The sequence below is a fragment of the Oratosquilla oratoria genome, chromosome 7 (assembly GCF_046742065.1).
Source record: "Oratosquilla oratoria isolate Oo_2021 chromosome 7, ASM4674206v1, whole genome shotgun sequence".
Classification (NCBI taxonomy): Eukaryota; Metazoa; Arthropoda; class Malacostraca; order Stomatopoda; family Squillidae; genus Oratosquilla; species Oratosquilla oratoria.
Genome location: NC_134783.1, coordinates 8369651 through 8391643, shown reverse-complemented (window position 1 = coordinate 8391643; position 21993 = coordinate 8369651). Strand labels below are relative to the sequence as shown.

The 21993-nt window shown below is 41.8% G+C and overlaps 2 protein-coding genes across 3 annotated transcripts; one reads left to right on the top strand and one right to left on the bottom strand.

The window, feature by feature from the left end:
• Positions 1-4514: 4514 nt before the first annotated feature.
• Positions 4515-7615, bottom strand: LOC143026986 (uncharacterized). Of its 2 annotated transcripts, XM_076187793.1 has the most exons (3): positions 6335-7615; positions 5961-6034; positions 4515-5190 (listed from the first exon to the last, which is right to left on the bottom strand). In XM_076187793.1, the coding sequence occupies exons 1-2, from the start codon at positions 7452-7454 to the stop codon at positions 6021-6023; spliced, it is 1134 nt and encodes a 377-aa protein (XP_076043908.1). In that variant the 5' UTR covers positions 7455-7615; the 3' UTR covers positions 4515-5190; positions 5961-6020. The 2 variants fall into 2 exon arrangements, with proteins under 2 accessions (XP_076043908.1, XP_076043907.1); XM_076187792.1 differs by having other exon boundaries at positions 5961-7615.
• Positions 7616-12596: 4981 nt separating this feature from the next.
• LOC143026730 (uncharacterized) lies at positions 12597-18641 on the top strand. Its single transcript, XM_076187500.1, has 4 exons — positions 12597-13134; positions 13241-15294; positions 15430-15840; positions 18528-18641. Exons 1-4 carry the CDS (start codon positions 12597-12599, stop codon positions 18639-18641), a joined length of 3117 nt encoding a protein of 1038 aa, XP_076043615.1.
• The last annotated feature ends 3352 nt before the right edge of the window (positions 18642-21993 follow it).

Below are 21993 nucleotides of genomic sequence, written 5' to 3'. Positions count from 1 at the left end.
GGACCTGTTGTGTGTCAGATGTGCTACCTGAAGCCATTGTCAATCATGAAGACTTGGAGCCTTTGTCAGTCACAAAAACTTGGAGCCTTGCAATGTATAAAAACAGCACCAACAAGTATTGAAAGAGAATTTTTCTTTTGGTGTTCTGTGAAGCATTGAAAATTCTTGTATAGCATCACCAGTATATGTCCTAGACAAATACATACTCAGAAATTTGTCCTAACATTAAAGTCAGTTGAGGATATCTCATTTTTGACAAGTGTGAAACAAATGTGAAATTATGCAGACACTCCACTATTGCAACATCTTTAATACTGTGCATATATTTGTTGTAACATACCTCAGATACACAACTTACCATCTTTGTAAATGTGAATATCTCCTCCATTGAGATCTAACACAACTCTTCTAATAATGTCTTATTTTAATTGTTGCTGCTCTTAATCAAATTTCACAATCAGGAGGAAGACATTGGATATTATTTAACACTTTTTCCTTATTTTGTTATTGGTAAATTATGTCATCTTCTGACCTTGGTAGAAGTGTTTTGCAGATCAATTTAGTGCATCCAATATAGATATTTTAAAATATTTAGTTTTTTAATCTTTTAAGGGTCAGTATATATTTGGTGTTACAGATATATGTACATTTTGGAGGGGGTTACTTCTTTGTTATATATAGCAAATATTTTGGGTTAAGCCACGTCCACACGGTCAAGCACTGTCTGCCGGGCACGAGGGCTTTGCTCGACAACGGGCAAACCATCAAACTGTCCGTTCCTGGCGCCATTTGCAGGCAGTGGATGGAGGGCTGACATTGCTGCCAAACGCATGAGGTGAGGTGCGAGCAAAGTTAGCAAACCCCCTCAGTACAGACCGAAGTTACCTTACTACCATGTCCACACCTAGTACTAGTGTGTACTGGTCTCGACTAGACGTGCTATTGGTGCTATGCTTTTCCTCATATTTGTCTCTTGCCTTTGTATATATGGCTCCACTTTCGAAAGGAGAAAAGAAAAGCTGTTTATGTTCATTCTCATGTAACTGCAAAACAATTGTTCATTTTCATCCTGCAATTCACGTAGGATTGTCACCGAGCTTCCCATTAAATCACGTCTTTGTAACCACTCCCGGCATCAGGCATGTCTCCGTGATTTCTTGTTTTCCTTTTTAATACAGGTAGCAATTATAATAATGTAAAGTGCTACCTTCTTTCCAAGTATGGCAGGAACCATGGTTATCGTACCGCACTGAATCATTCCCTCCCAACCTCTGCTTGCGGCCAACTAACCTCCAACCACCATCGTCAGCCGTGTGGACACTTTGCGGGCAGAGTCTGCGGACTTTGCACGGTAAGGGCAAATTCTGCCAGGCACAGCTCGACCGTGTGGACGCGGCATTAAGTTGATGACAACATACAGCAAAGGATATTTCTTTTAACCTTGTTTTGCCAGTTTATGCAGAAATAGTTTTAATAATTAGTTCCTTGTATGACATGGTAGCTCCCTTAATATTGTATATGTATGCCAAGCCCTGCAAGAGGGTAGAAGAAAAGGGTTGGTCGGGACAACCAAGTGGTGGCTGTCAAGCCCTGTAGGCTCATAGATGAGGTTCATATAGGTAGACAAGTGAAGTAAAGGTAGAAAGAGGTAGTTGGTGTGGATTTAACTTTTATGTATCTGCTGTGTGTAAACAATTGCACAAGCTCACTCTCCTCTGAGTCATAAAATGACTGGGAGCTTATGTGTTGTTTTGCTTTTTGCTGACTTGTAACCTGGGTGTGTAGTGAATTCAAGATTGCTTGAGTAAACAATGTTGTATACAGGACTTGTAACAGCTGTTCTGATTGAAGGGGTGGAAAAAATTAAATTGGTTCACAATTGTAAGATCATGCCCTTAGGGGAGGTTTTCAAATATAAGATTAAAGATCACTGGACTAAAGAAATCATGACATCACTACAGAACTGACCTGGGACCCAAATTATTCCTGACGGGATTCCTTAAGAGTTGTAGAAAAAGTACCGAAGAAAGTTACAGAAGAAAAGTAATCATAAGTTTAATTCCCCTTGTCTGAAAGTTGACCCAGTCTAGAAATTGAACAAGTTGAATGACCTGAGGCATGAGGTCTACTGATGAAAAGTGACTAATCACATATAACAAAGACAGTGAAGAGGTTGACAGTGGTGAAAGGAAAGTAAAAACTGAGACTTACTAAATGAAAGAGCATAAAAGACAGCAACAGAATGGTGACAATTGTCACAAAACCATTCCAATTTCCTTTGATCAACCTTATCAGTCTATGCCTCATCACCTAAATGTTCACTCTATCCATCATCATAATCCCCAGCATATTTTCTAAGCACTTCATCTCATTTTAATTCCTTTCTGCCTCCCTTAAATTCCAAGTAGTTGACCCCAATGTCATGGGCACAATTGCCCCTAGTCTTTCCATCCATCCCAAGATTACCCATTCCTCATATTTAATCACTTCCCACCTCTTCTTCATTCCCTGCTACACATGACCCCAATTACCTAACTTCACTTCCTCCAACCTCTTACTTTTGATTATTTTGTTCTCAACTAGCAGCCACCCTCTCATTTTGTATACCTCAGCTACCTAACTTCTACCAATGTATTATTAGCCTTATCCTTTCACATACCCCCCCCCAAACTCTGCCACTGCCTTGGCTCTTCCTCTTACCCAGGTACATGCAGCAGCATCCACAATGACTCCCAACAGCAGATAAATGATTACCAATTAATATATGCATCTATGTTTGACATGTTAATTTCATGAATTTATTGTGCTAGAATTAGGATTAAGGTTGAGATACTGCAATTAAGCATATCCAAGCTGTATTAAATTTGTATTCTAGAATGCTTAGAGTATACAAGCAAGATACATTAAAAATATTTCTAAAACCAGGCAAAGGGAATAAAAATTTACTCTATTTGGCCTATAATTTTTTTGACACACATTATACAATGCCACAAGACCAAAGTGATGGTCAACTACACTCTTCAGGAATGTTGAGTTACCAATGCATCACTTTTCTATTATAATTTAATATTGCCACCTGGTGACTCCTCGAGTATTAGTACTGGTGTATTTCTGATCTATGCAGATAACTTGATATCTATATCACATTATTTTAACCCCAATTATGATTAAGTTGTATCTCCCAAAGGCTTTTGGGGTTTGGCCAAAATATTATGCAGCTCAAAAGAGTACTTGAAGCTAACCGCCAAGTGTTAATCACAAATGGGAAGTGGCATAAATTTTACCCCAACCACCAACCTATAAGACAATTTAGTATAAACATGTGATTAAGCCAAAATGTGTTTTGAAACACATGATGAAACACTATGTAAGTGTACCAGTTTCATCTTATCACCTACCTTCCATCACTGATGCAATGCATCACCCAGAAACAAAAAGTAGGACAGTGACCCCAAGTCCATGCAAGCCAATTCCATTCATGCAGACATGAAATATTCATACTGTCTTGTTTTAAAAACAGGGTTCAAATTCTTCACTGATTACAAGTATGTAGTTTCTGCCTGTATTATATACATGCAATTATCAGCAGCATGTTAATCATTATATGAGATGGGGAAATGTTGGAGGTAATAGATTCTCCACACTCCCACCCATATGTAGTTTAGATAGATAGACTTTATTTGGCAATGAATCAATGTACATGAAGTGCAAATAATGACAAGAACACATAGTTTGGAATAATAAACGCAAATTGCTGAGGATAACGCAAAAAGCATGTACGCTTATTTCCATTGTGGTCCTCATCAGATTGTTATTCTACACTAAGTCACACTGACAACATACGTAGGGGGTTAAGGGTACCAAAGACAATCATGAGTAATACCAGTCAGAACACATATGACACAAACATTGTTATAGTTTAGCTAATACTAAAATGTTTATACACACAGGAATATTGGGACCAAAAATTTGAGCATCACAAAAAGGAACATTGCAATAAGCAGAGGAACAACAAAATATTAAACTGTAACAAAACAGTACGAGTACTATATCATAGTACCATTAATGATATACTGCATTATCCTACAGCCGTATCAACATGTATGAGTACTATATCTGTAGTACCATTAATGATATACTATAATATTCTACATCCGTTTACCTTTTCAAAAGTTAAAATTCTTGCGGGCAGTAGCTGTCCGATGTTGCATCACAATACTTGCACTATAAAACAGTTACAGCTCTATTACTTGTCCTTCCTTAGAATTAACTGCAGGAAATATGATCAGCATATAATATATCTACCTACATTGGTTTAATCTCCCTTACAAGTAATATGACTAACCAATGCATGTACCCATCCATGCATCTAATCTGTTCTGTGGATGAAGGTCCACCTTCACCCCTAGGTAAGAAGTAATGGTGCAAGACATCCCTTACCCCCACCAAACGTTCTAAAAATTCTTTCCCACCATTCTTACTTTTGAGATTTACTAGGTTAAAAAAAGAACACACAACATTCATTATTTTATTACAAAAATAAATTCATATCAAATTCAACACGTTTTTATTTACAATACCAAGCCTGAACTTACTGGCCTAAATAAAACCATCCATCCCTTGTCAGTGAAGACCTGACATGAAACCATATCCCCATAACTGCTAAAGCTCTTGCACAGTTGAAACCACCAATTGAATTCAATTCTGACTGAGCAGGACTATACATGGATGTTACTTGCACATGCACACTCAAATGACTCGTATCAACCCTCTCAACAATTAGCAATTTGAAAATTAAATAACTACTACCAGGCAAATTTCTATCGCCCAAAGACTGAAGGGAGTCGACTTCAAATCTCCAATATAGAAAAGTCTCCTGTTAAACTAAATAGATAGAACCTGGACTATGCCCACATGCTAATGCCGAGCAATGGCCAGGCCAAAATTCACAATGCAATGTTGATTGGGCCAACTCACTTTCACACTAACATTTATCCCCATTCACAATTTTTTTTATCAAGAAAACCCTGCTTAAATGCAATAAACAAGTCCTTAACATGACAAACAGACCCATTTTCTTTTTCAATGGTACCACAATGTCATAGTTTGCAAAGTCAGGCCTTCACAGACACACTCACCATCAATACTTAACCTGCTTCTCCCTTGCCAGGAGTTGAAGTCGGCTGATGACTGCAAGTTAAAAAGAAGATTTCCAGTAAGTTGGTTCTTAACAAGGATGGATGGTCTCACAAAGAGTTATGGTAAAGATTAATTTCTCTGATGTATGCAATTTCATAAAGAGTTGGGTTTATGGATGAGCAATTTCACCTCATCTCCGTTGTAGAACATAACCATCCCATACCCTAGAAATTGATCCATCAGTCTAACAAATCTTAACCATGGTCTCTAACCTAAGGATAGCACTTGACCTAAGAACTGGCCAAGGCAACAAAATACTGTATACCAGTCCTCTTTCTTGGGTCCAAAGAAATAGGAACCCATGAAGCCTTCACGGATGGAATATTTGCTCTCACTTGGTACATATTCCCATGGAGTCTTGTCTTATCATCTTATAAAATTTATGGGGGCTTGTGTGGCCCATTAGAAAATGTACCAAATTCATAGACAAATCTTCCTTCCACAAGAATGATACAGTAATTACTTCAATGGCTTGGGACAATTTATCTTTGATGTAATATTTACATATCAAGCAAAGGTACTACATGAAAATTCTGGTTCCATTTAGCAAAGTACTTTTATCTTATGCAGGGCAAATTATTTTGTATATGTACGTGTCTTAAAAAAGATGTTGACTACCTCTGATATCATTTGTTTACTTACTCATTATCCAATAATTTATGTCAATGGAATACTTTTGTAAATTCAGAATTATGAGAATATACAAGTGTAAACTGACGAGTGAGAGAAAACACATGCAACAAAAGCAAAGTGATCCTTACCAAATGTCAGCAGCAGACATGGGACTTAGCCCTTGCCATATCGTGCTGCCGATGCTCTCCTCACTGCCCGCTTGCTGTGGGTGAAAACAGGAAAGCGTAATACAAAACGACAGCCTAGTGCATACAATTGCAATATGTAGCAATGTTAACATGTGAATATATATACATATATATGGTTACCCTGGCAATCACAAACCAAAAGGAACATCTTACAAAGATGTCAACATCTAAACCTAAAATTTCCAAAAGCATAAAAATTAACATCAAACCATTGACAGACTGGTTTCAAAGTAGTAACTTTCTTCCAGACTTTTTGGCACAATAAGAACAAAACTCAATGGTTGTTTCATTACCATCAATATGTAAGCACATACCACTAGACACTACAAAATCGCCTGCTGTATGTTCAACATCACTAATTGACACTTGTTGTGGTTCAATTTTGTTCAACAGTGCAGCAAGCTTCGACTGGTTCTTCAGGACGTTTTCTAGATGTCGCACACGCATTTCCAGTTCTTCATTACTGTTCCGAAGGCTTTCATTTTCCCGCGAGACAACCTCATTTTGAGCAGCCAATAAATCCCTCTCCTTACTAACATTTTCTACTGTCGACTCCAACTCTACTAGTCTTGCTTTCTTGATATCTCTATTTCTCTTGGCATTGATGGCATTCTTTCTACACTTTTCCATCTGAGGGTCCTCACATGGTCCATATTCGTATGCCCTCTTCCTTGTATGACTGCTAAATACTCTTGGCAATTCTGGACTAGATGATCTACCGGAATGGTTTCTTCGTCTAAGAGAAGTGAATGGGATGTCTGTTGCAGCTGCCACCTCCCTTAGCTCAACAGGTTCTGTAACCGAAGTCTGCCTGGACTGCTGGGAGTGGCTGCTGTTCACCGACCTAGTGGAACCAAGCTTGCCGCCTGCCCTGATGACCTGAAGTCTTGTGTCCTGGGTATGGCTGGCATTGCTCTTAGGAATGGAAACCAGGCTGTGGTGAGGCTTCTTTAGCACAATGGGGGCCACCATTGTACTTTGTTTGGGCCTGGATATTGTCCTTACGCAGATCTTCACGGGCTGCTCAGGAGCTGACTTTCCTCGACCTGGCTGTGAGGAACCAGCAACCTCTGCTGATGGTGTGGCTGGTGATTGCAGGTCGTCCGAAGTGTCGGCTACCGGGCGAGCTGGTTCCACTGGAAGGGAAACTGACATGAGAGTCTCGGGGAATATGAGGCCTTGAGGGTCTGACTGTCTCCCTTCGACGCCAAATTCCAGCATAGGGTCGCCAAGGAGAACATTGCTACTATCGACAGCCAGTATGTCGCCCACAATATTTGAAGGTAACAGGTCTTCACTAAAAATGTCATCTACACCAAGTATCTCCATCGTGTTTGATTCTTTGGTATGGAATACTTCAGACAGCTCAGAAAGTTCATCAAACAAATCAGAGTCAAGGTTGTCCGCCATTTTCAGCCTGACATTTTCAGCCATTTTACGACTGACACATTCAAAACATATACACTTCGCCTAAAAATTAATTTCCAAATGAGTCAATGTTTTAAATGGAAGCTCTGAAAAACCATACCGTATATTAGTTCTGTATTTTCGCTAATTGCCAAAAGAAAAAGGCAATATACCAAAGCCAGAAGTACTCGTACCTGACAGCTCCTCTCTTCGTTAAAGCTCTGATGATAGTGATTTTCCTTTCGTGTATGCTGGATTGCTGGTGCGCTATTGGTCAGATAAGCTTGGGTGCATCTTGCTGATTGGTCGAAATATATGACGCAATGAAACGTTCACCAAACGAATAACTAAAATGTTGGTTCTTTCAGTAAAAGAATAAATATTTCAGATTTTGTGTGACTGAGTTATACAATTAAGATTTATTGAGTCGTATTTAATTATAAATGTACTACTTTTTTTATCTTAAATGAGAAATAATTTTATTTTGTATGGTAAATACTCGTATATTCATATCGTTTCTGTCAAAACATATGAAATCTAGATCACTTAAGCATTCTTTTGCCTAATTATTATATAAGTAAATGACTATTTTGACGATTATGTATGGTGCGCTATTAGTCAAGTAAGCTTGCTGATTGGTCGAAAAATATGGCGCAATGAAACGTTCACCAAACGAATAACTAAAATGTTGGTTCTTTCAATAAAAGAACAAATATTTCAGATTTTGTGTGACTGAATTATACAATTATGATTGAGTTGTGTTTTATTATAAATGTACTTCCATTTTTATCCTATATGAGAAATAATATTATTTCATATGGTAAATATTCGTTTATTCATATAATTTCTGTCAAAACATGAAATGTAAATCACTTAAAGCATTCTTTTACCTAATTGTTATACAAGTAAACGACTATTTTGACGATCACTCCCTGCGATCCTTTTCCACCACACAGTTCCAATAGGATGGAGGTCGTATTTATGATCAGTAGTAGTAGTAGTAGTAGTAGTAGTAGTAGTAGTAGTAGTAGTAGTAGTAGTAGTAGTAGTAGTAGTAGTAGTAGTAGTAGTAGTAGTAGTAGTAGTAGTAGTAGTAGTAGTAGTAGTAGTAGTAGTAGTAGTTCTTCTCCTAATCCTTTCAATCAAAACCTTCCTATAAGCCTTCCCAACCACACTCAACAAACTGGTCCTTCTGCAACTACTACACTCAAAGTAGTAGTAGTAGTAGTAGTAGTAGTAGTAGTAGTAGTAGTAGTAGTAGTAGTAGTAGTAGTATGGAGGTCGTCTAAAAAAGTAGTAGTAGTCCTTTTTGGGTTTCGCTTCGTTTATTTTTGGATTTTGGTTGTTCTGTATTTCCAGAGGTATTGTTTGTCGGCTCGCTTCCAGGTTTTCTTCTTTAGCATCGAACAATATTAAGTTCCTCGTCTTTGATTTCCGTGCTGGGTTGTTGGAGCAGTTTGTTTCGGGCTCTGATTGGTGATATTTCGTTGCACTCTAGAGAGAAATAAACGAGGCTTTCTTCGCTCCGACCGCATAGAGGGCAGTTTATAATTCACCATGATCTTGGATCACGCGTTGTTCTCGTGATCGACGGCTATTTCCCTCCCGGAAGAGAGTGTAGTGACGTGATGTATCCTACGACACGTCACACACTAATCAAAGAAATCTTCGGAGCTAGCCTTTCCAAGATCCTGTAGTTGGCAAGCGTAGTTCGCAAGGGTGTCCCTGCCAGCCAGCGGTCAGCCAATCAGGAACTTGGAAAGCTCGTCACGTTCCCGCCAGCCTCCTTTGGTCGGCGTTTCGCCGAGATAGGCAGAACGGGGCACACGCGTGGGAGCAACAGTGGCGCATTAAGACCAACGCGTCGAAATGCAATGCTGTATACTTCTGCTGCAAGCGAACCAACAGAACAATCACAAACACTCCTCTTAAAATAAACAACACAAACATCCCAGTGAAGGACCATACCCGTGTGCTGGGTAGCACACTTGATAGTGGCCTTACCTGGACCCAAGGTCAATGTCAATACATATAGGTCTGCCAATGTGAAATCGGGTGAGGTGTCTGTGACCTCACCTGAGCCCCTCTTGAGCAGTAGGGCTCAACTAGGCCCATCCATACCTCATTCTCCGTTACTAAGTTTTTCTTCCCTACTTGTTCAGATTTAAGTGACTATTTCCAGTTACAATATAAATTAATTAATTTCTAAGTACTGTCGATATTATATGGAAAATTAGATTTAAAATAAAACTATATATATGAATGAAACTTTATTGAGACAACTTCTTTGGTAACAAATATTAAGCCATATGCCGTAAAGTATGTTTTTAATTTCTATCTTGTAAATATACATAGCAATAAATCACATTACAAACTCTTTAAATGAGAACCTGCACCCAGTGAAATCATGAAAATGATATGTTTTGAACAAAGGAAAGTGAATTCAGATGTTGAAGATTATACGATGTTAAATACATAATCACACAAAGGCTTAACCAGGATTGTATTGAGCATTTTTTCGGGTGCATTAGACAAATGAGTGGTCCATTCGAGCACCCAAATGCTGTAGATTTTAAATTCAGGCTGAGAAAGGTGTTGCTTGGGAAAGAAGTCGCATTAGTTAGTGACAAAACAAATTCCAGGAGTAAGGATGACGATTATGACTGCCTTTCAAGTCAGGGGATAAATCAAGATATAAATGAAACATCTAATAAGAGAAAACTAGCATTGGAAATATGCTTAACTAGTCTCGTTTTTAAAAGCATGGATGTTGATTTGCAGTCTGATAACACTGATGTTGATCACAAAACAAACACCAGCAAATTGTACAAAACACTCAACAGCATTAAACTATCCAACAGTAACACAACACGCTCTCACGCAGCAAAAATCACAACAACAGACAATCTACCCTCAAACAGACAACAAGCAAACCTACTCATAAATCATTTTGCACAGACAAGCCATCTCACTTCTCACCCTGACGACCGACGCACTATTCGACGTAAGGAAGACTTTCCCACAGAGTCAGACTATACACCCTTCATAGATAGTCAGACAAAACACATAATACATAATCTCAAGCACTCATCCGCCTGTGGCCCTGATAACATAAGTAACATCCACCTGAAACACATTGGACCACAAGGTATACACGCACTCACAAACATTGCAAACTACAGCTATTCACACAACACTATATCCGACATCTGGAAGCATGGTAAAATAATCACCATTCCAAAACCGAACAAAGACCCAACAATCCCAACATCGCACCACCCAATCACACTTCTCTGCACCCTCTCTAAAGTCATTGAACGCCTAATACTTAAACTTGTCACACCACATATTCCCCTTGCTGACTCACAACACGGTTTTAGGCCACTACACTCCACAAACACTCTTCTGATAAACCTCACACAAAGAATTTTAGATGGCATCAATTCAGTTAGGCCCCACCACAGAACACTTCTCATAACATTAGACATTAGTAAAGCTTTTGATGCTATCCCCCGCCACAACCTAACAAATAAAATATATAACACAGACATGCACAATAACACCAAAAGATGGTTGGCCAATTATCTGGCAGGTAGGAATGCTTACGTGTCATATAATGGCCAATCATCGCACATCAGAAACATTAAGAATGGAGTACCACAGGGCTCTGTTCTATCCCCCACGCTCTTTAATCTATACATGCATGACTTCCCCACACCAGACACCTCAGAAATACAAATCTCTTCCTACGCAGACGACATAACAACCACATGCACACATCGTAACACAGACAAAGCTGCAGAAATAATCCAGCCATACCTTGATACACTCAACACATGGTTCATCACAAACACACTCAAAATAGCTCCAACCAAATCTACAGCAACACTCCTCACCAACTGGACAAAAGAACACAAATACATACCTCTACATCAACAACACTCTAATACCACACACAAACACACCGAAAATTCTTGGTGTAACATACGATACATCCATGTCTTTCAAACAACACATCACAAACATAAAAAACATATGCACACCTAGACTTAACGCACTTAAGTCAATCGCTGGAACAACATTTGGACAAAACAAAGAAACTAATACAACAATATACAAACAATGCATACGCTCAGTGATGAATTAAGCGAGTCCTGCATGGGCTCCTAATCTCAGTGAGACACACCACAACACCCTTCAAATCATACAAAACAAAGCCCTAAAAACAATTACAGGCTGCACAAATACAACACCTACAGACCATTTACACCATGAAATAAAAGTCCTCAAAGTCAAGGACCACCTCAACATGAGAGGCACACAAACACTTGCTGCAGCCACCACTAACACATCACACCCGCTACACTACATAGCAGAACACCCACACACACCAAGAAACATTAAAACAACACCCAAAGACCTGTATCACACACAGGTACTCTCTTCTCTTCCTCCACAACCACCAAATACCAGCCTCCGGAAACATATTCATAATCATATCACTCACCGCTCCATTAACACACTGAAAGACAACACACTGCTGCATGCCAGACCCCCTGATATCCACCCTTCTGAATCCTCTCTCCCACGAAAGGACAGAGTCCACTTGGCCAGACTGCGGTGCGGCCACCACCCAGCACTTCTAAGCTACCAGAAGAGGCTGGATGACTGCATTGTGAACAGCTGCCCAGGATGTAACACTTCATCCCATACCATACAACACATAATGGAAGACTGCATTATACACAATCATGCACGCAAACAACACAACATACACTCTATAAAGGATTTGTGGGAAAACCCAGTTTTGGCTGTGGCATTCCTTGGGGAGACGGGACTGCTCGGACAGACAGTCTAGGAAACGACAACAACAACAACTCCCCGCCCATGAGAGTTGGAGTAGCGACCCACAGCGCAGCGATACTGATATCACTTCAGCCCTGGGCGAAATTCGAACTCTACCACTGCGCCGTCGAGCCGTGTGTGTGTCTTGGTTGGTGTGTCGGTTTATACAATTTAGCTTCGGTGTGTTTGTCCTGGCGCGGAATAGAAGGGCAGTCTATGTTATTTTCATAAATCTATTCTTCCATTTTTATTTCCTTTTTCCATCGCCTGTAGAGCGATAGGGAGGGTTTACTTCAAAGTTCAGCTTTCCATATGTCTGTGTTAATGTCGTTTATCCTGGCTTTGAGTTTTTTTTATCGTTTTGAGAATGGGTTCCTCCGCAAGAGATCATATCTCCTGGCTATCGCTCAGCAATACGATTTCGACATCATCCTTCTACAGGAGACACTACAACGGGAGGAGATGCGATTCCCGGGATATCACATCTTCTCCTTACCGCGCAGCGACACCACGAGAGCTGCATGGCCCTTGTCAAGGACAGCCTACCCTGCAGCGAAGACACCAACCCCATATACTGTGGCGATGGCGTGGAGGCCCATGCGGTTCTCGTATAACGAGGCCATGAGACCTTCACCATCTACAACTTGTACAGGGGCCGTCACGCGGTCCTGGACCTTGGGGAAGAGAGCACCCTTGCTTGGGACAGATTCCTCATCCTCGGAGGGGATTTTGACACTCACCACCCATCTCTGTCATCCACATAGGGGCCCCAATGCTGCAGGGAATCACCTACACCTTACACTGACCTCCTCCCCCCACATCGCCTTGCTGAACGACGGCTCCCCGACCCATGTATGGGGAGGCAGGCTTGACCTAACCCTTGTGACTGCCACTCTCTCCTCCCGCGCAAGATGGGAGGTACACCCCGTTGTCACCAGTGACCAATTTGCCGTATGCGTACATACGAGATGTGGCTCCGCCACCGGTGGTGCCACACATTCCGCGGTGGAACACATCCAAGGCCAATTGGCCTCGCTTCTCCAACGCCCTGGCGTCCTGGGCAACTGAGTACAACCCTTCAGCTTGGGACGTCGACAGCGTAGAGGCGGACCTCTCAACCGCCCTCCACGCTGCCGCAAGCGATACTATTCCACTGCAGGGACAGCCCACCCGGAGGCACAAGAACCACTGGTACTACAACGAGGAAATGAGAGACGCTTACCACAGGGTGTGCATGTTCCTCCGCGCCTTCCGACGGAACAGGACACAGGTCAGTCTCGCCAACCTCCGAGCAGCAGTTCGTGAAGCGCATGCCACGGCTACGCGTGTCAGGGTAAACAAATTTTATGAGTGGTGCAAGAGCTTCAACGCCCACACCTCCCTCTCCGAGCTCTCGCGCAAACTTCATGTAGCCACAAACAGGTCTCGCCCACGTCTAACCCATCATGCCTCAACCGAAGAGGCACAGCGGCTGGTAGAAGAATTCGCCTCTCGAACCAGCAGTGCCTTCCTCCTGCAGCGCACCCAGGAGACGCAACAACAGCTGCGGGAGGGAAGGATTCACCACGTCGGGGACATGATGGCCCAGACAGACGAGACCGACGAGGAATTCACTCTCGGAGAGCTCATGGCCACCCGCAGACCTGACAAGGACACTGCTTCCGGCGAGGGCGGAGTCACCTACTCCATACTGGCACACCTCGGACCTGCAGGAGATGAGGCCTTTCTCCGCGTGATCAACGGGTCCTGGAGAACCGGGAGACTGCCCACGGCCTGGAAGACGGCCACAATAGTGCTGATCCCCAAACCCAAGGAACCCGGTGCCTACCGCCCCATCAGCTTGGTCAGCTGTATGGGGAAAACAGCAGAAAGAATGGTACTCAATAGATTGCTATGGAAACTAGGTCCGCTGCATGAGCATATCTATGCTTATCGCAAGGGCACTGGTACGGCCCACAGCATTGCCACCCTTCTCGCAACAGTGAGCAGCGAGCCCTCCATCGCCATTTTTCTCGATCTGGAAAAGGCCTTTGAGCTAGCCAGTCCTCTGGCTATCCAAGACACTATCGTATGCAAAGGTGTAAGAGGAAGACTTCTCACCTGGATAGGCGACTACCTGTCACGCAGATCTGCATTCCACGGTGCTAGAGAATGGTACACCACAGAGAGCCCGACCCTCTTCAACGTGCTGATCTCCAACGTACTGGAGCTCCCCCTCCCCCACGGGTGCAAAATCATTTCCTACACCGATGATCTGGCTCTCATCATTGCCGGGAAGCAACGATGCCACGACTGGGCACAGCGCTGCTTCGACGCCGTCGCAGCGGAATGCGTCAGGATCGGGCTCAAAATATCCCCTCGGAAGTCCAAAGACATGGCATTCGGTCTCGGGCGGGGAAAGGAACTCCTCGTTACTCAGGGATTTGCGCTGGACTGGGTCACACAATTCCAGTACCTGGGCGTATGGCTCGACAAGGGCCTCACTTTCAACAGAGAAATATCCTACCTCAGAGAGAGAATGACGGCCAGAACCACAGTGATGAGGGCCATGTGCGGAAGAGCACTTGGTGCCACACATCAAGTCCTATGCACATACTACGTACAAGCGGTGCCTTCTATTGCCGACTATGCAGTCCCGGCTCTCCTTACTGCGGACGCGGATAAACTCCAGAGGCTTGAGACATACCAGAACGAAGCGGCTAGAATCATCCTGGGAGCACAACGGTGGTATAAAATTCTCAACTTCCAGCGGAAAGCCTCGCTCCCTCCTCTCCAACTCATGATCAGGATGCTCGGGGCGGACTTCGTTGCCCGCGGACTCTACCCCCGCGACGAGACAGGTCTAAGTCGGGCCATCCACACCTCACTTGCACGCGCAGACATATTGCAACACCCCAACACTTGGCTCTCACACGCAGCCAAGCTCCTGGATTCCTTCCAACTGCGACAACCTCTCCTTGAGAAGGGCATAACAAAATCCCACCCGGACTTCAAATGCCCGCCGCCATGGGCACCGGCTCCCGTGACCTTTAAATTTACGTCACTCCTGGGGAAAAAGGGCGCATGCACCCAGACACAGCGCGCGTCTCTGCAAACAACGGCATCCGGGCACTGACGCGGCCTGGTCATACCGTATATTTTACAGATGTCTCTGTAGAACAAAACAGCTCACACGACCGGAGCTGCCTTCGTCACTGATAGATACATCTTCGGCAGGAGAGCCAGCGACTCCGCGTCCTCTCTTCAAGCTGAGGCCATGGCGATGCAGGGGGCCCTAGAACATGCCCTTGTATCCCACTCCAATTCCGTGGTCATCCACACCGACTCTCTGAACCTGATAAGCTGCTTGCAACAACCCAAAGATAATGTCTACCTCATCACCAATATCATTGCGCTCCTGCACAAATTACACCTTGCTGGACGGAATGTCATCATCAACTGGGTGCCAAGTCATATCGGTGTGCATGGAAACGACCTTGCAGACGCAGCAGCTGACGCAGCCCGCAAGCGAGCCAGTGTCGATCTCCAGGTCCCTCCCAGCAAGAGCCAGCTCCAACTTAGAACTAGGGCATTAGCACGCACGCAGTGACACCTCCAACAAAGTCTGGAGGCGCAGATTTCCCAACGAGCGGGGTGGTACAAAAAGGTGACAGTATATGAACCTCTAGTCCTCCCCCGCTCCACTCCCAGAAGGATAGAAAAGCTGCTCTTCAGGCTGCGTCTCGAGGACCGTTGCCTCTGGCAGCTTAATCCCCAGAGCACCATGGAAGACCGCCGGTGCAACCACTGCCGTGCAGAAAATGCCGACCTCCTCCACTACCTGAGCGATTGCCCCGCCACCTCTTTCCTCAGACGGGGACCACCGGCTCCCCCTGAAGGTCTTGTGAGCCGCCTCTGCCGTCTCCAAAGCCCCTATGAGCTCCGTCAGCTACTAGAGCGTCCGCCGCCGCTCTAACAGCTGCAGCCTCTCTTTTCTACTGCCCCCTATCCCCCTCTGAATAGCTACACTATTCCACTTCCTCTCCACATGGTGTGTCTTAAATAAACACCACCGCACGGGCTCAAACAAAGCCCGTGGGAGTGATACTTCACTCCCAAATATATATATATATATATATAATATATATATATATATATATATATATATATATATATATATATATAAATTGACACCCCCCTCTCCCCCGCGTCTCCAGTGATGTGTCTGGTGTATGAGCGTTTGTTTTGCATATCTCTGGTGTATGCTGATGAATATCCGACCGCTGCTCTCAGGGCTGCTGCTGGTGTGTAGTGTGGTGCTCTGAATATTATTTTGTACGCCTTGTTTTCTATTGTCAACAGCTTGTTGAGTTCTCTCTTTGTGAAGAAGATTGCTTCTGTTAAGTGGAGTATTCCAAGGATCGCGACATTTTTCCAGGTCACTTTGCCGATGCTGATCCTGTTGTAGATATATACCATTATTGAAGCTGTTTGAATAGAAAATGAGTTTGCTTTGGTGAAGATGTTAGTTATGTGTTCTTTGAGGCATTTCCTCTTATTCGTTATTTTTATTCATAAATATGTTATGGACTCCGTGACTTTTATTCCACTAATTTATTTTGGGACTGCTGGGTTTTAGGTATGTTGCTCTTTGCCTTGTTTATTTTTAAACTTAATTCTTCTCCAATCCAATGTGAGTACTTGTATCGCTTCTTCTACAGAATTTGTTAGTAGGTGTCCGTCATCAGCAAATAAATTTGATGTAATTTGTGCGATATGGTTTTTGAAGATGGAGGTCTAAGTATAGTTGATGATAAGATATGTTATCAATAGGAAAAGTGTGGTGGAGCCATTGCATCCTTGTCTGATACCACTAGTAATTTGTATTTTGCACGTTTCCTCGTTATTTATCATTATTTTGGTGTTATCTCCTAGGTATATGTTGGCTATTGTAGATATGATGTCTGGGTGGATGTTTGAATTTTTAGTGCTTTCATTAGGGTTTCCCTTCTCACACTGTCAAAGGCCTTGGTGAAATGTATTGAAATGATGATCAGAGATTTTTTTATTCTGGTAACTTTCTGTGATGTTGTATGTCTGTATGTCATGAAGATGTTGTCTGATGCTGTATGTCATGAATATGTTGTCTGCTATTCTTTTTGGTGTGAAACAATTTTGTGTTTCTAGTAGGTTTTTACTATGGTGAAGGTGTTTTTTCCAGTTTTTCTTTGATAATGTCCATTAGTATTTTGTAAGATGCGTTTAGAAAGGCTATTGGTCTGAATCCTTGATTTGTGGAGTTTGTGTTTTTGGGGTGAGTTTTGTTTTCTTAGGTTTTCCAGCTTTGAAGTACTTGAGGTTTTGTTTGACTATTGAGTTGTAGGTTGCAACAAGTTTGTTGTGGCTTCTGCGTCTTTTATAATTTCTTTATACTATTTCCATTATCTCGTGACCTACAAGGTGTTGTCTGCCGTGTTGTCACGTACTGAATCAAAACATTCAGCATATACCGGAAATTGTCCACTACCCCAAGTATGTTAACATGGAATATTCTAAATGCATATTGATTTTTTCATTAAATGGTAGGTGATGTGAGTAATTGTTATACATGTAAATAAAAGAAGAGACTTGTTAAACGATGTGGCATCTCAGGTCAGGCGACGTTGCCCCGGCTCCCAACCTAGGAATTTCCGTGGGGTTGGGAGGGTGGGGTCGCGGGTCACTCATTCATCCTTTGTCAGTCACTTTAATTATACCGATCATACATGCAAATATAAATAAAACGATGTCTCCCCCGTTTTCTTTGGAGATTGTTTAGACGTGGTAACGCTGCTGGTTTTGCCGGCCACATCCTATGGGTCACCAGATAATGGAAGAAGTATAGTTCCTCTGCTGTGATGTCCCCTGAGCTCAAAGGTTTGGTACTTGGTTCTGTGATGTTGAAGGCATAGTCTGCACTCCAAGCGTCTTCAATGAAGTTTGCGTGTCGTTGGTAGAAGTCTTTCCAGGAAATTTAAATTTTCTCTTCTACTAATTGTTCATTTATTTTGTTTTAGTTTTCATCATATACTGCAGTGTCACTTGTGGTTTTGTTTGTGCCGTATGAACCCACTTCGGTACGATGACGCCCACGTAGGTGTCATGAGGCGCAAGTAGGTACATGAGGATGACGGCGTCGGCATCTTGATTATATATATATTTTTGAAATTATATATGAGTTACCCCCGAATTCTGTGAACTGGTTTGATAATGTTTTCTGTGTTTATTAATACTCAGAGTAAACGAGAACGAGTAATACAGCAGTGTGATGAATCGTACGTTTGGCACCCGATGCTGCGCATGAGAATTTTAGTCGTACTGAAGTGGGCTGTTTATGTGTTTCCACAGTGAAGTTAATGCTCAAGGAAGATTAGAAGTAATACAATAATTTTTACATAAAGATAAATGTGCATAGTGTTGGAACAATGGTGATATCGGGAAATACTAATGATTAGAATACAATTTACTTCATTTTAAGAACATGTGGAAGTCGATTTTATTTCCGTTTACCAAGGCAAAATGTACTCTTATGAAGCTTTAGCTAGACTGCGAAGATTGTTATGAGGGAAAGGAATAGGAGGAAGCAGTGGATATTATTGATGGTCCTCTAATGAAGGGGTAGCATGAACTGGTGAAGGACCAGTCTCTATGTCGAGGCCACGGGGGACTCTTTTGATATGATCTTTGTGCAATACAGTCTCTGTAAGATTGTGCAACCTTTGCTATTTGACTCATGTCCAATGATACGATAGGGTCCAGAGAATTTGGGGGAGAGCTTCGAGGTGGAAGTGCGGTTGAGGGTATAAACAATGGATCCAAGTTTAATCTGGGTGATTTTTTATGCAGATGGACCATTTCGACCGTAGTCAGATGAAGAGTATTATGGATTCTTTTTAAAAGATTATTGAAACTTGCTACTTTGACATAATCACCGAAACTGTAAATAGGAGGTCATTCTGAAATAAGGTCATATGAAGGTCTTTTGTCCACGCCAAAGAGGGCAAAATAAGGTGATTTCGATATTGGCCTGTTAATGGAACTACTAATGCAAGGGTGAAGATCAGAATCAAGATGTCTAAGAACATTGAGAATCTTTCTATTCTGGCGTTCAACTAATCTGTTTAAACTCGGATGATAAGGGGTAGTATTGCATTTTGTGATTTGAAAGTAATTACAAATATTCGAAAGAATCTCATTGTTGAACTCAGTTCCGTTGTCAGAAATCAGATTTTTGGGTGTAGTGAAGGGGCATATGAGTTTTTCAATAAGGGTCATTGCTACGTGTTGTGCTGTCTTGTCTGGTAGGGGGAAAGAATACAGAATCGTGAAAAAAGGTTGGAGGACTTAAACCTCAGTCTGAGACCTGCTTTTGCTAGTCGTGAAAAGACAGTGTAAAGAGTGTGTAAGTGTTTGCTAATGGACTTGAAAGCAATGATCACGTCATCGAGGTACATAAATACTGAATGACCTATAAGACCTGTAAGGACTGAGTGCATATGTCGTGTGATCATTGAAGGAGCTGAAACGAGACCCATGGCTAGTCGTTTGAAGTGATAATTACCAGTGGGGGTACTAATGGTTGCCAGGAGCCTAGACTCTGGAACAAGGGGAATCTGGAAAATCCCGACATAAGGTCCAAGCTCGTATTTTCACCGACGGTGTGCAAGAGGTCCTATAATACAGGGATGGGGCGCCTATCTGATATAGTTAACTTATTTAATTCCCTGAAGTCTACTACAGGGCGCAAGGAACCATCGGGTTTAGGGACAACAAAGAGGGGGAAATTCCATTCACTGATTGATAATTCAATGATGTCTTGAGCAATCATGTCTTGGATAAGGTTATCTACAATCATGCGTTTAATGTGTGGCATTCTGTATGCGGAAATGTAACGTGGTTTAGAGTTCTCACGAAGGGGTATAGGATCCTGAATGAGATTAGTTACTCCAATGGGTTCACCTGGAGTGGCAATAGTATGTCTGAACTTGTTGCAAAGTGCAAGCAAGTCTGCTTGTACACCAGGGAAATATATGGGGCTGAAAATTGATGTATCAATGGGTTCCTGTGCCATGGACACGTTGGAAATTGTCTTACAAAGTTGAGAAGTAGGAAACTGGTCATCCATATCTTTTATACAATTGTTTGTATCAACTCTGAGATTGAGGGGTGCTTTAGTGTCATCGGCAATTAAAACACAAGTGTGAACTTTCTTTGACGTAGAGGTGATGGCTGAAAGCAGGGAAATACCATTGATACGGCAAGTTTCTAGCATACAGGGTACGTCAGTGTTTTGTGTTTGAAAAAATCGTAGGTGTATCTTTGTATACTCACGAGGGAACATCGTCTTTGGGCTGATAAGCACTGCGTGAGTGTGTCTGAATGTAGAGAACACTTCTGAGACTGGGGTGGATTTGGTATTGAATTTCTCTAAGAAGGGCAAGAAGGTTTCCAAAGGATTACAAAGGATTACAAAGGCGGAGCATGCCGACAGGAGACCTTTTGATCCATATCTAGGTCGGATGCGAAAAAAAAATCATATTAATAATAAAATAATAAATAAAAACTATGATAATGTAAATAACAAATAAAATACATAAATAAATGCATAGGTATAGTTAAATAATAAACAAACAGGTAAATAGTAAATAATAATAAATTGACATATAACTAATAATAAATAAAAATCAGACAGACAAATGATAACAAAACAAAAACAAATAATATAAGATAAATTATAATCATTACAGCATCTTACTTAGGTATTTATCTAAACGATTCTTAAAGCTTTGAACTGAACTACATTGCACTACCTGTGCAGGAAGTTTATTCCATTCATTAACTACACGGTTGGCAAAGTTGTTTCTACCTATTTCCAAATTGAATCTATTTCCGGACAGTTTGAGACCATTGTTTCTTGTCTGATTCTCATTCAATGTGAAAATTTTGTCACTTTTGATGTTGTCAATTCCCTTTAGAATTTTAAAGACCTGTATCAAGTCACCTCTGAGTCTACGCTTTTTTAGGGAAAACAGATTCATATGTTTTAGTCGATTTTCGTATGATTTATTTTTGATATTTGAAATCAGTTTTGTGGCTCGCCGTTGTACTCTTTCCAATCTGTCAATGTCTTTAATGAGATTCGGTGACCATACGGAAACAGCATATTCCAAATGTGGACGAACTAACGATTTATATAGCTTGTTAATGAGTGATGGACTTTTGAAATCAAAAGATCGCGCAATCAGTCCTAGAATCTTATTTGCTTTCTCAGAGGCTGAAATACACTGCTTGGATGATTTGAGGTCGTTACTGATAATTACGCCGAGATCTTTTTCACTATCCACTTTTGTTAACGAATTTCCAAATAACTTGTAATCGTACTTACTGTTATTTTTACCTATGTGCATTACCTTGCATTTACTTGTGTTAAATTTCATTAGGCACTTTTCAGACCATTGCTGTAATTTATCTAAATCTTCTTGAATATCTAATTGGTTTGAGTGATCATTTGCCACTCCGCACAGTTTTGTATCATCAGCAAATTTGGAAACAGTAGATTTTAGTCCATGGTCTATATCATTTATATATACTATGAATAGAAGTGGCCCAAGAACGGAACCCTGAGGAACTCCACTTGCAACACTTTTCCATCCAGAAGTTTGTCCATTTAAAACAACTCTCTGTTTTCGATCATTCAACCAAT

Coding starts and splice junctions, on each gene's coding strand:
- LOC143026730 (XM_076187500.1), top strand. CDS start 12,597: ATGTCGTTTATCCTGGCTTTGAGTTTTTTTTATCGTTTTGAGAATGGG. Junction 13,135..13,240: donor CCCGACCCATGTATGGGGAG/GCAGGCTTGACC, acceptor CGTACATACGAG/ATGTGGCTCCGCCACCGGTG. Junction 15,841..18,527: donor AGCTCCAACTTAGAACTAGG/GCATTAGCACGC, acceptor ATTAATACTCAG/AGTAAACGAGAACGAGTAAT.
- LOC143026986 (XM_076187792.1), bottom strand. CDS start 7,454: ATGGCTGAAAATGTCAGGCTGAAAATGGCGGACAACCTTGACTCTGAT.